Genomic DNA, 14783 nt, shown 5'->3' with positions numbered 1-14783 from the left:
ATGCTAGAAAAATTATTTCAGCTAGTGCAGCTTGATTAGATGCAAAAGCCCCTATTCTGATCTACTGGGGTAAAAACACACCATACACATGCGGAAAGTTGAGCATAAACTGTAAATACACTTCAAGCTGGTGATTGCATTGTTTTGTGGCATGCCTAGCTGTGACTCAATTGATAATACACAGAGCTCTGTACTGTAAGCATAAATTACAGAACATCTGCAGAAAACACATCCTCAGGCAGAGAAAGTGTAAAATATGACGCCAGTTGACTGTCTTGTGTGAGCTGCACATCATTCCCCCGCACTCACAAACTTTCCCAGTCATGCTGGGGTTAATAATTAATACTAGTGGTACCATATTATTAGATAATGTAATCTTAATAGCAACTATTGTTATTAAGGTTTGCACATTGCAGCTCATCTGCTGCTGTTTTTCAACCGGAAAACATCTGGACTTCAGAAATGTCTCGCAATGTATGCACGCCTGCAATGCAGCGAGGAGGGCTGCTGTGCGTTGGAACGGCAGAAGAAATCTTTAAAAGCTTCAGAGGTGAAATGCTTCTCTGACATGTCTGTTAGGGTGTTAATTTGCAGTGCAGGAAGTTTTTTCAAAACAATAATAGGCACACGGCAGAAGAAATGACCAGTCTGTGTGGGGACTGCTATTAGCAATTCTGTTGCTGTCCCTCATCCCCCCTCCAAATACACCCTCCTCCCCGCCAGCCCTCTAGGGAAGGCAGGAGCCACGCACCCACAGGAACAGCAGGTTCCCAAGCAAACCATATTTTCTTCAGTAATTACATGGATCCGAAGAGCCCAAAAGAGGTTTGATTACCTGCAGCCCAGCCCTGTTGATGACGGGACCTCCAGAAACACAACGGACGGACAGTCCCACATGTGCCCACGAGCAAGAGGAGCCTGACAAGAGGAGGTGCCCACACGTCATTTTGGGGAATTCTTCCCTAAAAAGCATTCTCCTCCATCAACAGCAAAGCCCACACACAGACGGCATCCCTGGTCTCCAGCGCCTCTTTTGCTGTTGTTTTTTCCAGCAGGTTCCTGGGTACCTAGGAAGCCACTTCTTTTTTAGGAAGCCACAAAACAGAATGAGCAACTGTTGCGTTATCTCATGATCTGGAGAAATCTCACCGCATAAAGCGCTACCGGCTGCTCCAGTTCCTAACGTTGAAACAAAAATAAAACCTCACAGCTGCCCTTCAAAGAAATTCAAAGCAAAGAAGAAAGGGCTGAAATGGTGTGACAAGACTATTAAGAATTATGTTCACTCACCCACACTACAGCACACTTGGGACTGTTGCAGCGAGGAGGCTTGGGACTCCCTCCAGGTCGCTTGCTCCTCTTCCATTAGCACTGATAAATATAAAATATTTTCTAAGAGGTTAAGAAAGTGTGAACACTGTCCCAAATGCAAAAGAGTTCATTTTCTTTTCTTTCCTTTTCCTCTTCATTTTGTTTTAATCCCTGTTCCCCGCCCAGCTTGAAGAACATCGTGCTGAGCAGAAAAAGCTCAAGTACCTGCAGAAGAGGCAGGCCCAGATCACCAAGGAGAAGGACCAGCTGCAGAGTGAGCACAGCCGAGCCATCCTCGCCCGCAGCAAGCTCGAGAGCCTGTGCCGGGAGCTCCAGAGGCACAACAAAAACCTCAAGGTGAGTGGTGGCCTTATCAAGGTACCCAGCAGTGGCGGGGAAGAAGATGCTGATGCCTTCCCATCTTGCTCTAGTACCAGGTCAAAGGGACATTTGCATCTGCATGTGCAATATATGATTATATATATGCTCTAGTCTTGAGGCCAGTACACCAAGACCCCTTTATTCCTCGTTCGGAAATATCCAAGTGCTTTTGAGCGTTGAGTTTGCCCACGTTAGCTGTAAGCCCTTCTCACGTTAGCAGGGAGCTCAGCGCAGAGAAAACCAGTGGTGCTAACAGACCAGCTCTGCCCAATTTGCTGTGGCAGGTCACCCTCTGCCCCCAGCCGGGCCAGTCACCTGGCACCAGCCTGGGCTGCAAGAAGTGTCCCTGTCACTCCGCTCTCAGCCCGGCTTCCCCCGTGGCTGAAGCTGGAGAGGGGTCGGGAGAGGCACACGTCCCCCTCCTGGGAGCGGCGAGCGGGGCTGAGTGGTGGAGCAGGCAGCTGGGGAAGGGCGCTTTTCAAACCGTAGCAGCTAGGTCTTCCAGAACATGTCTTCCCAGGTCCCTGAGACTGCAGATGCGAATGAATGTGCCTGGCCAAAATAATATGAACACCAGCTTTGCTCCAGGGGGCTCACAGAAGGCTGGCAGGTGTGTTCATGTAATTTGAGCACTTGGGCATTTTCAAGTGATCTGTAAGGGTTAGGCAATTGGGGCATTTGCCTCAAGATACCAAGCCTCAAGACAGGAAGAATGCCAACACTTTGTGGAAGTCGTTTGGATGACGAGCATCAGTTCAAAAATGAAATTTTCAGGAGTGTCAAAAGGCTGGGATCCATATGCCATGTCTGCCTATTGCTTGGTGCATCACACCATTTAAATGTGAAATTTATAATATGTTTATGCTTCTTGAAAAATTTTAGGTTCAAGAAGTATATTTCTGTTGTGATCTTCCTTTTTTTCCGAGTACGTTAGTGATGGTGGTGTTATTATTATACAAAAAAACTCTGCTTTGATCTATTCAAAATCCTTCTTTATGGGGATATAGTTATGTATAGAATTACACGTTTGAATTCTCAGCAGCAAGAATTTCACCTGATATAACCTCTATAAACTGTGACGGATTTTCATTCATTTCCACCAGCTCAGGAGTGGGCCTTCAGGGTCTAGCTCTGACTTTCATTGTACGTTGGTAAGAATATAGCTGGGAGGGGGAACAGCTACGTATGAGCTCAAACTCTGCACTAGTAGAAGGATAAAAGCAGTTTAACTGATAGTTAAGAAAACCTATCTTTTTGCTCAGTTATAGTAGTGCAAAACTGGTAGTGTCAATTAAATTTGTGCCTGTCATTTGTACCAAACCTGGTGCATACTGAGCTATACCTCAATATTGGTCCACGCTGATTTACCAGACCGTCTTTGGGCAAAATCTTTCAACAGAAATACAAGCCAATTTTAAAGTGATTTAAGAGTACAGTGTACAGTGCTTTGCATAGACTTATCTGAGATTTCTAGAACAAACAAATCCTATTGGTGGAACAAATAAGCAGAAACTGGGTTATAGAGAAAAACTAATTATATTCGGAAAACGTATTTGGAACAGATTTTGTTGAATTTTCCAGCCATCATATGCTTATTAATGTCAATATTAGAAAGCATGGCTTTTCTTTCTCTTTGCATATAAATACTCCATTACACATTTCATCTTTACATTTAGGAAAGCCTCTTTCCAACATCTTTCCACTTGTTGGACTGTTTTACTTTGGGACTAGGTCCCCTAAATAAACCTATCAATTTCAGACTCAGTTCAGATTTTTGTCCTGTACCTATGCCAGGTGAGCCAGGAAAGGTACCTGAGCTGATCTTGTAGTAGGACGAAGTGTTCAAATTTTGGCCATGTCTTTCTAAGAATTCAGAGACCTTTTAAGAAACCCAGAGTACTAGCTTTCCTCTGGTTCTTGTGCTTTCAGTGTAAAAACAACAAAGTTAAATAAGACAAAAGTTAAGTAAGACAAAATATACTGCAGAATGAATGAGGATTAAATTAATAAACAAAGGTAGTCAACATCCTTATCCAGTTTTGTCCCTCTAAGAATTTTAACACAATTCTTGGAATATTTGCCTTTAAGCTTTACTTCCTGGACATCTGTGAATCTCCAGAATCTCATCTTCTGTTTATTTAAATGAGTGCAATTTTCTTTTGCTTTGACTGTACCAAAACAGGGCCCAAAACAGGAGAATCCATCAAATGTTATTTTTAAAATCTCCTGCTTAAGTAATTTTTATTTTGGTTTTGGCAGGACAGAGAAGCTGATTCATAATTTTTTAGCACTTTGGATTAGCACTTCTGATTATGTTCCAAAGAATGGAAAATAAAAACTGTAGGAGATTGTGTCATTTCAATAGCAAAGGAGAAACCTGGCCAGTCCAGATCATGAACCTCCTCTGACTTGCCATGTGGTACATTATATGCACATCACGTCATGTAAATGTCATCTTCACTCATCTGGTGTGTGGAATTCCCATTAAGTGGAGATCGGTGCAGCCAAGTGGTGATGAATATGCAATGCGGCGCTGCGCTGAAAATCCACAATGCAGAGCAGAGAAGAAAAATTTCTGATTAGTATTGGATATGGCCTCAAAATTTTACTTACTTACAGTCCAGCTATTCAGATTATTTCCTTGCAGTTACACTTCACAGCAGAAAACAGATGTTTAATTCTCCTTCCAAGAAAAGCAGAATAAATGTCCGTGAAATAGCAGAGTGTGTTCCCACTGCAATAGAGAGTAGCTCTGCTAAGACCAACAGCGACTCACTTCTCTGCATTATGTTCATGTTCTGCCAGTTATCTGACAGTTTGGTGGCTACTTAGCGTCTTGTAGTGACATGAACATCTCAGGTCCCTTGTCCTTCCTGCTACCGTGCATTAAGCAATGACTTTCATACAAATGTCACAACAATCAACAGCTTCGATTGTGGGCTCAGCTCCAGACTGCAGGCCTTGAGGCTCAGACCGTGCTGCCTGGGAATGAGGAGAACGGGTCATTGAAAATGAGGAGTCCATGCTCATATTGTCTCAGCTGATATGACTTCAGCAGACCAAAAGTCTTCTTGACTTGCCCCAGAGAGAGAGGAGGACTAGAGACAATCCTGCCCTTCTATTTGCAAATTATCTCCCATTGCAGTGATAAATCCCAAACTGCAAAATATCCTTGTCTTAATTTTACAAGGTTTTATTCAATGCAGTCTTATATTTTTAGCAGTAAAACACAAGAGTGATAGCAGTATTGCAGTAGGACACAAGAATTTATCTTCGATAGGGTAGATATGGAGCACAAAGATTAAGAAAGGGCAGAGGAAAGGGAACAATAGTTATGACTGGACTTTAGTTTTCCACAACTGGAAATCTAAAAATAATTTACAATGCTTTATTTTTCTCACTATAACTAAACACTTAATTTAAAACTATTCAAAGAATAAGCACAGAGTGAAGCAGCTGACAAGGGCAAGTGTGGTTTGCATGTTATGAATTCACCGTGATCATAGAATCATAAAATCATAGAATCATAGAATGGTTTGGGTTGGAAGGGACCTTAAAGATCATCTAGTTCCAACCCCCCTGCCGTGGTCAGCAACACCTACCACCAGACCAAGTTGTTCAGAGCCCCATCCAATCTGGCCTTGAACACTTCCAGGGACGGGGCATCCACAGCTTCTCTGGGCAACCTGTTCCAGTGCCTCACCACCCCCATAGTGAAAAATTTCTTCCTTATATCTAATCTAAATCTGCCCTCTTTCGGTTTAAAGCCATTACCCCTTGTCCTATCACTACATGCCCTTGATGATGATGCTGAGAAGTCATCACCCCAATCACCCTCTGCTCTGCTCCCTACAACCAAGCAAGCCAGGAGCTCTGGACTCCGCACAGCTACTTCAGCTGTAACAGCAGTAACACAAAGCAGAAGACAGCCTTCAAGCCTCCAATTTGGGAGAAAACTTAAGGATCTTACTTTACACTATGGGGTCTTGAAATGGGAAGGACTAAGGAACCTATTGGAAAAAAGTGCATTCTCTCAGGTTACGGGGACAAATATAAGCAAAGGGTTGGGGCTGTAGCTTTGTGATAATAAAACCTGGGTGATGCTGATGGTTTGGGGTTTGCCAGATTGTGCCTGCCCAGGCGAGGTGGGTGAAGGGGAGCCAAGCCCTCAGCCCCGGAGCAGAGCTGGCAGGGAAGCAGGGCTCTGCTGGTGGCACCATGAGCATCCAGCCCCCTCCCTGGCTCCAGCGCAGGTGCAGCCTCAGCCGTAGGCTTTCACAGCTAGTAAAGGCTCGGGTGTAATGCAGACACCTCCAAAGACCCATCATTATTCCCATGGTATTATCAGTAGCACCTAGAGATTGAAACCGTATTACCTTAGGGACCAGGCACCAGCCTACCATCAGCTGGGCACTGGCAGCATGGGGGCCAGCTCCATGGCACGGTGGAGCACTGAGGCACAGAGGGGTTTGTTCCCTGGGTGCAGGGAAGAGGCAACGCCTGCAGGTCTCTGCACGGTGCCGTAGCCACACACTCGCCTTTCTGCTCAGCCAGCTCCTCTCACCCACACCCACCCTTAATCTGTAACTGGGACATCGAGGATTTAACAAATCACTGCCGTTTTCTGAGGGACTCTGAGGAGCTCTCTGGGACACACCCTAGCCCCCCTGGCAAATATCCTCCTCAAATATCTTTTTCTCAGAAGTAGAAGAGGTCAAGAGAAATAGTGCCCTGCAACTAAATGCTGGCTCAGTGTCTTTAACCATGAATCTTAGCATAGTCTCTGTGCTCTGTATAATTATTCTACCTCAGAAGAGAGGATGAGCAGGAAATAAGATCCACTGAGTAACACATGCACTTTTTTTTTTTACATTTGCATGATTGCTACTCTCAGGATGTCTCATTTCACCTTGTAACAGAACTGCGCAGTGTGACTTACACAAAATGCACCGATTTTTTGTTTTATATTCAGCTGGATTTATTACTCCAGAGGGCTTTAAATCACCATTTGGTTCACCGAAACAATAAAGTATTTTTGAGGAAGGATGTTCTGAAGCCATAGAAATAGGACTCCAGACATGCAAGTTCAATTTCTCACTCTGTCTTTGACCTCTTGAAGTGAAAGCACCTGGTCACTCTTCTCCCTGCTCAGGGCTGCACCTATACAACAGAGAACAAAGAGGCATGAGCAGCTTTTGAAACAGTGTATTGGAGGTAAAATGGAGTTTTGACTTGACCAAAACCATCTAGGCATTCAATTTAAATTTGGCAAAGTTTCAAATAAAAATAAAAAGGATGACATTGTTTGTAAACATGCCCTTTCAAAAGAAAATGAAATGTTTCATTTTGGGAACGCTAAAGCAGTTGATTTAAAACACCTTCTGAGTAGCATTTTAAACTCTACTTTGGAACAGCATTTCTGTTTCAAAATCATCCTAAAAAGAGTTAAACAAAAAGTAACTACAAACAGAACACAGCTCAATTTCTGGTCAAGCAAAATGTTTCAGGCTAACTCAAAATCATTCTCACCAATTAAAAAAAAATAATTAGAGAGCTTCTTGCTGCAAATTTTTCATGTGTCCAATTTCCAGCCCAGGTACTGAACGAGGACCCCCCCAAGTCATTTGCCCATCTCCATCTGTAATTCTTTCTCCCTCTTAAGAGTGAGAGTCCTTCTGGGCTCACATTTTGTTTTACTCTGTTTGTGAGAACACACGCGTGTTCTTGTGTAAACTGCAGAGCACAGCAGGGCTTCACGGTGATTTCTGTGCACTTTGGTATTATTAGCACTAATGGCCCCAATACTTTCCTCCCGTCATCCAAGGCGTTGTTATCTCTGTCACTCCCCGGTCAGCAAAAGGACAAACGTCCCCTACCTTGAACAGCAGTTGTCCAAGATCGAGCTTGTGTTGTGCATGCTAAGTAGAAAATGGGTCATTTGGTATTCATCTTACTTTAAGAGCAGGGCCTGAATCAACACCTTTTATGTCACATTTATGATATAAATTATACCTCATTAGAGTCAGCTAAGGCTTTATTCAAGTATATTTATAGAAAATATCCATATGCAGTGTTATCAGAGATTTTTATGTAAATGACTATGCTAATTGAAACCTTATTAGAGTATGCCATTTGCATGCTGTGGAGTGGGTTCTTAATGTGGTTCTGGCACGATTTGTAACTACAGCAGATATGGTCCTAGCCACTGTACGTCAGGGTTACATTCCCCAGAAGGGCAGACTGCCCTGGAAACAAATGAGTAGGGAATAAAAATATTCCATATTTCTGGATCCAAAGCAATGAATCCAGATTCTTTCTGCATTGTCTTTTACATAAACAAATCCAAAACAGAATTTCAATAATTGGTAAAAAAAAAAAAATCCATCAATCTTTCTCTGGGCAAAATTCTGATTCCCTGAATTCTGTAAGAAAATTCTGATTCTGTAAGAAACAGCCCTCAAGTTTTCCTTGATTCCACCACCTAATAAATTAGTGCAAATGTTGGTGTCAGTTAAAAAGTTAGGGAAGGAAAATTGAGGAATTGGGAGGGATTTTACAGAAAATGATGGATTTCTCTTAAAAATGAAAATCCCAAAGACCACAAATTTGGTATGAGGATTCCTAGGCATTTTAAAGGGTGATTTTTTAATCAATCAAAAAGAATTTCGATAAAAGAGCTTTTGACTACTTCCGCTAAATATCTTCTTCCAAAGCAAAAGCTGTGCTGCAGTATCACGAATCAAGACATGCACGTATGTCCCCTTTTCCAGACTTGCTTTGATCTGAAACTCTGCTCTACATCCATCTTTATAAATGCAAATTCTTAGTTCCCTAATTTTTTCAAGGCCACTGTGTAATTTGCTCTGTAAATTTAGAATCATGCCTAATGCTGGAGCAGATGAAAGAAAGAAAGTCTCCGAAGAGGAATGCAAACACATATAATCCTTCAAAGGGAAGCCTTATGCTACTCTGAAACAGTATCTTTCTGGAACTGCTTATTATGCATCTTACTTACATGACTGCATTCTCTCCCATTTAACAACAGGAGGAAACAATTCAGCGGGCACGGGAGGAAGATGAGAAGAGGAAAGAAATAACTAATCATTTCCAGGGCACGCTGAGTGAAATACAGGCTCAGATCGAGCAGCAAAGCGAGAGGAACATGAAGCTCTGCCAGGAGAACAGTGAGCTGGCAGAGAAGCTGAAAAGCATCATTGACCAGTACGAGCTGCGGGAAGAGGTGAGAGCAACGCCCTGGCTGCCCGTGGGGACGGGCAGCAAACCCGGCTTCCCCAGGGGAAAGCAGAAAGCATTGCCAGCCTGTCCTCCCCGCTGGCTATCGTCCGGGTGTCTCGTGGAGGTAACGAGGGTAGCCCCACCACGCTTTGCCGTCTGAGCGGGACTATGCGTGCAGCAAGCCCGCCCGACTCCACATGGCAAACTCTGCAGGCAAGGAGTTGCGCGGGCCAGCACCCTGCCTGCAGCACCCACGGCAGCCTTGTCGCTGTGGGGAGAGGGGCTGAGACGCCCAAGCAACAACGTGTGCCAGCTGCCTGCTAAGCTGCCCCCCGGCCCCCTCACAGCTCCCCCAAATCCCTGGGGAGCCCCCCAGCACCCCTTTCCTGCTTCCCCCCCCAAGTCCCCACCGAGCACCTCCCAGCTCCCATCTTTTTGGACAGCCTGCTCTGCTGGTGACGCCAAATACACTTTTGTTCCTTCCAGACACAGGTTGCTGAGAAGGGCTCTGATGTAAATGCTTTGACCTTTCCCCAGGAGCAGAAAATTAAGATGACAGATAAAGGAGGCCCTTTGCATTGGAACAGATTCTTCTTTGCAGGCACAATCCTCACCATAAGACCTAGCAGATAATAGACAGATGGGAAATTATTCTTTCTGTAAACATTAGAGCTGGTCAGAAAATTTTGACACAAAAAAACCTCTACAGTAAAATGCCAAACTACCTTTTTTTTTAATTTTATGACAAACACTAACAAATATCATAATGGGTCTTTTTATTGTTTCTAAATATATTTATTGTGAGCCTCAGTGCAACCAGACAACATTAGCATACTGAATAAAACATAAGTAGTCTGTCCTTACAATCTGGAATGCCCGATTCAATACATGCATTTCCAAATCTGTTGCATCACGTATGGAGTCTTATGCTGAATGAATGAAATGTATGTTCCTGTCTTGTGGTTTCTATGAGAAGAAAATGTAAAGCAGAGGGATGCGCTCAGAATATTTGCTCCTGTGAATTTTATCTAAATGAAGCAAGAGTGAAGAGGGCTATCAGCACCACTTACCTCCTGAAGGTCACCATGGAGCCGGATGTTTTACAGGCCAGAGGAGGCCTCTGGTTCATGGTCTGATCCCCACTCATGTACTTTCCCCCAGGCCCCCCAAGCCCACATTACACATGTGAGGCCAGAACAAAGGGGATGTACAGGGCTCGCATTTACATAGAGGATGGCATGAGCTGTGCACATGCTCCCAGGTACTGCAGGTGCAATGTGTCTTTACACATTTATCCACACAGTGGCTTAGACCCACTGGCCACTTAACAGCTCTAAAAAAGTGTGTCCCCTGCATAGTTATTATTGACGAGCAATTATTTGATCTTCGATCATATTGGATTATACTGATGACTTCATATGTAGACCACAGAACTGGCAAAGATGCTAAGGCACTTTTTAAAAATTTTTTTTTGCTATAATAAATCAAAATAGATAATGTAAATGAGTTTCCCTTCCCATGCAAATTCTGGCATAGTTTGTTCTTATCAGCACTGTAGTTTTTTAGTAATTGCAATAGGTTGGGAGGCTTCCTGTTTTGCAATGTTTTTGTCTTATGAGTGTTCCAGTAGATAGCTGTACATGCATGAGCATGAAGGTCTGTGTACACAACTAAACCTGCGCATTCAGCACAATTTGTTTTCTTACAGCACCTTGATAAAATATTTAAGCACAGAGAACTTCAACAGAAACTGGTGGATGCCAAGCTGGAGCAGTCTCAGGAAATGATGAAAGAAGCCGAGGAGCGACATCAGAAAGAAAAGGAATACGTACCTATCCTTCTAATCTGTCTGTCTTTTGTCTAACTTTAGGCCAAAACAAGCCCTGCATGCTATTTCACTAATACATTGGTTCTTCAGGTCCGACCTGGGATACGGTAGCAGAGACCTTTTTATTGCTACTGTCAATGCTCGATGTAAAGGAACAGCCCCTGAAAGGCTGCTTCCATTGGCATTTCCAGTTTTTGAAGCAAAGGGGTGCAAGAGCACAGACTGCTCTAGCTAACTCGCCGTTACTACACGGTTGACTTGTCGTGACGTTGGGTCAGGTGATGCCACTAGTTTTCGAACAGCTCTGATATTTGGTACCCCATCTCCTCACATGATAAACGAGCACATTTAAACAATCAGAGAGGAGAACAAGAACATGGGATTAAAGCGAGGCGGCTGAAGGCCGGTATCCCCCCAGGCTCAGAGCCTCCCCAGGCGTCCTCCTGTGGGCCCGGATTCGCCAGCGGAGGCGGCCGCGGGAGCTGCCTGCCGTGGCGGAGCCTCCCCTCCCCTGTCGCGGCCGTTCCCCTCCCCACAGCGGTCTGCCAGCGCCTCCTTCAGGCGGGAAGGCCCCGGGTGCCTTTAGCAGCCTCCTCTCCTCTTCCTCCCTACCCGGCGGAGGGGACACCTCTAGCAGGGGGACGGGGAAGAGCAGCTCCAGGCGGGAAAGAGCAGCTCCAGGCGGGATGTCCCCTGCAGGCACAGCTGGGGCGGGAGGAGGGCACTCCTCCCTGGTCTCACGCATTTCGCAACTCAGTCAGACCAAAATTAATTTTCTCAGGCTGCCCGGTATTTTCACAGCAATCCTAACGTCTACAAAGGATCCGAGTTCAACACTGACACCTAGTCCCTCTTCTCAGCGGTGGCAGCAGCTGCGGCTACTCAGGGGGAGCGACAGGCTCTCATCGGCGGGAAGAAAGCTTTAGTTTTCACCAGTCCTCCGGCTATCTCAGGGGCAGCATGAGAGAGCTCTAAAGAGACGATACTTATCCCCTCCCTGTATCTGGAAACAGATACATTAGCACAAGCATGGCCAAAGTATCGTGAAATACGGATGCAAATGCGGGGCTCTAAGTCCTGTGGGTAGAGCACCAGGGAAACACAGCGAACACCTCGTACCAAAAACTGCCCATAAGAGCATTTATCGTCTTTCTCTGCACTGGTCTTGCGGCTGGGACACCCACTCCTGCTCAGCTTTACTCCCAGCTAAAGACTGAGGGGGAAGAGGAGCTGGGGCTTCTCCGTGAGCACATCTGCATGCCACTGCATGACAATTTGTGGTCCAGCTGAGTCTTCCCTTTCACTGTTGGGCCAAACCCCCAAATTTCATTCATGACAGTTCATTTTTGGCAGATTAAAACCCCAGGAAACATTTCTAAGAAATCCCTTACAATGACAATGCAAATTGGGGCTTACTTTACTGCAGTCACTGAGAGTTTTGCTACTGAGTACCAGATTCCAGACACTGGGGGGAAAAAAAAAAAAAAGATGAGAAAGACAGGGCATTATCTCTGTGGAAAAGTGACACATACAGCCTTATACCAATGACTTTTCTTGCTGTGCCTCACAGAATATGAGTTTTGGGGCTGCCTGTTGCCTGTGACTGGTGCGGTTTCTAGCCAAACCTTCTTTGCGTATTTTATCCAGAACCGATATGCACAGTTTTGTTATTTTCATTTCTTTTAAAGCAGTGAAAGTCATCACCGTCTACATTTGGGAGTGGGAGATTTTCTTTGTGGCTTTGCTGTATGTATGACTAGCACCTATGAAATAACAGGTTCAAAAACAAGCTACAAAGCCTTTAAGTAGTGGGTGTATAATGAAATGCACTGTATGCAAAGAATATTTTTCACACTGTCCAAGTTAATGCTCAAACCCCCTGCCTTTGAGGTAGGCTGGTGATGTATAACTAACATCACCTCAGAACAAGGTAAATTCAGCTGAACAACTTAAGTGACCGGCCAAAAGCATCAAGGCACAATTAGCACGTCGTGATTCATCACGGCACGATTAGCACGTCGTGATTCATCACAGGTAGCCCAGCACCTAGAGAGCTGGCCTACACTTGTCTCCCACTTGTCAATCATATTGCTGAGCTCTTAGTCGCACCCTCCTAGCTATTGTGCTAGTGTCTGTGGGAGTAATGGATATACATCTGTGTATGAAATCAAGGTGGTTTTGATGGAGTCCTCTCTTTTAGCTGTACCTTGCTCCAGCTCAGTAATGTGCAAAGTCAGAGCCTTACTGCATTTCAACATCCTGTCGTTTGAGGGAAGGGCTTTCAGAACTGTATGCCAATTCTCTCCATACCATTTTTTACATCCCTGTGCATGACTTTTGCTGCAGGATTTTGAAAATGACTTTAAATGAATTTTTTTTGTATTCTTTTATCTATTTGATTACTCCTTGAAGGCTCACTTTGATGTCTTCCTATGCAGTTCTTCCATGCAGGAATTTTTGCTGCTATACAAAACTTCTTTACCTCAGGCACGGAGAGATGTCCCCTCCTGCAGCCTCTGTACATCCCATCTCAATAGGCAGGTCATCTCATTGCTTGCACAATTCACTCTACATGTGCAACTAAGAATGTGATTCCCTATATAAGGAGCAATGGGCCATACTGTGTGGCCTTCCCAAAGGGTCAACTTTACCTAAGGACGCAATTTTACTATCATCCGATAACTGGTCAATGCTACTTGGACTTCCTCCCCATACCATACATTTTTAGCACTTGTAATACAAACTTTGATGTGCAATTAATTGCAGTTTAATGCCTCTGTGGCTTTCAAGTATATGACTGGAAGGTATTGATGAGATTTCTACATAATTGGAATTTGCAGAGTCTGGCAGCAAAAAGGGGAGCTTAATTTTCACTAAGCCAGTCCCTAGATCCATGTCATTAAATGGGAACATATGTTCTTGGGGACTGGCTCTTTTAGTCCTGAGCATGATGTGACTGTCTGAGCCTCCAGCAGCTATCATAGCTCTAATAGTATAGCGTAACATCACCAAGCTTCACTGAAGTGCTGCTTTGTAAATACCACATGCAATATTTATTCATTTCTTTATACTTCAGCCTCCTTGTTACCACTTCATAGCCTATTAATAAATGTATCAGTTCTCCTGATCCATTTTCTCCCAGCTTGGTGTTTGCAGATGACCTCAGGCTGCATAACAGCGCGTGCTAATTTGAGCAAGCCTCTCTCTGGCTTGCTTCCATTGCAGAAGAGTTTATTAACTCTTGGATTTTTACTGGCTGCAGAAGCTATGTGGGTCAATAAGAGAGAAGGATTTCATTAACAGGCAAAAGAAGCAACTTTTCTTTGCCTTCTCTGTCCATCTCTTGTGCTGTGGCAGAAGACATGGCGCAGCAGGTGGGACCTTTTCATTATCCCAGGAACACCAGGGTCAAAGGTAACCCTAGCTGAGATTTAAGCAATACAGATAAAAGCCCAGTTTTTGAAGTAATGACTGGCCTAGAGACTGGGTAGCACTGAAGGTTTTCAAAGCACTTTTTATTAAATCATTCAAACCAGACACCCTATAATTCCTAAACCCCATCCCAAAACCCAAACAAGAATATATTGAAAAAATGTGAAACTTAAAAAATCCAGATTTCATCCAAACTTAACAAAAAATTAGTTATTTTTGTGTGTGTAAAACATATCCTCTCCCAAGAAAAAAAATGCATGAACCGAGGATCATTTAACCTAGGCCTACTCATACCATCTCTTTTTACTGGCAATGATGCAACCTATTTGAAATTTTAGTCAGCAAGATCTAAACTCAAGAATTTGACTTCACTCCATTGAACCAAACATAAAATTAAATTCTCAAAATAAATAAGAGGCAAAATAATTAAGAGGCAGTTATAAAACAAACAGAATATGGTATTTCTTCATACAATGCATACTTAAGCTGTAAAACATTCTTGTCTAGGAAATTGTAGATGGTAAAAATTCAGTGGATCCAAATCAAAAGACCAAATTGATGGAAGAAATATTTTTTCTAGAGCTTTTTTATATAT

General features: G+C 43.8%; 1 protein-coding gene across 1 annotated transcript in view; it reads left to right on the top strand.

The window, feature by feature from the left end:
• LOC104074961 (beta-taxilin-like) overlaps nucleotides 1-10792 on the top strand; it is a 15560-nt gene extending 4768 nt beyond the window's left edge. The window contains exons 3-5 of the mRNA XM_009575276.1: nucleotides 1498-1668; nucleotides 8738-8932; nucleotides 10637-10792. Of these exons, the coding sequence (XP_009573571.1) occupies nucleotides 1498-1668; nucleotides 8738-8932; nucleotides 10637-10792 (522 nt within the window). The remainder of the gene's footprint in view (nucleotides 1-1497; nucleotides 1669-8737; nucleotides 8933-10636) is intronic.
• Nucleotides 10793-14783: the final 3991 nt, after the last annotated feature.

This window comes from Fulmarus glacialis, unplaced genomic scaffold, assembly GCF_000690835.1.
Source record: "Fulmarus glacialis isolate BGI_N327 unplaced genomic scaffold, ASM69083v1 scaffold20253, whole genome shotgun sequence".
In the NCBI taxonomy this organism is placed as follows: domain Eukaryota; kingdom Metazoa; phylum Chordata; class Aves; order Procellariiformes; family Procellariidae; genus Fulmarus; species Fulmarus glacialis.
The sequence above is the reverse complement of the archived record's forward strand: the minus strand, read 5'-3'. Positions and strand labels throughout refer to the sequence as shown.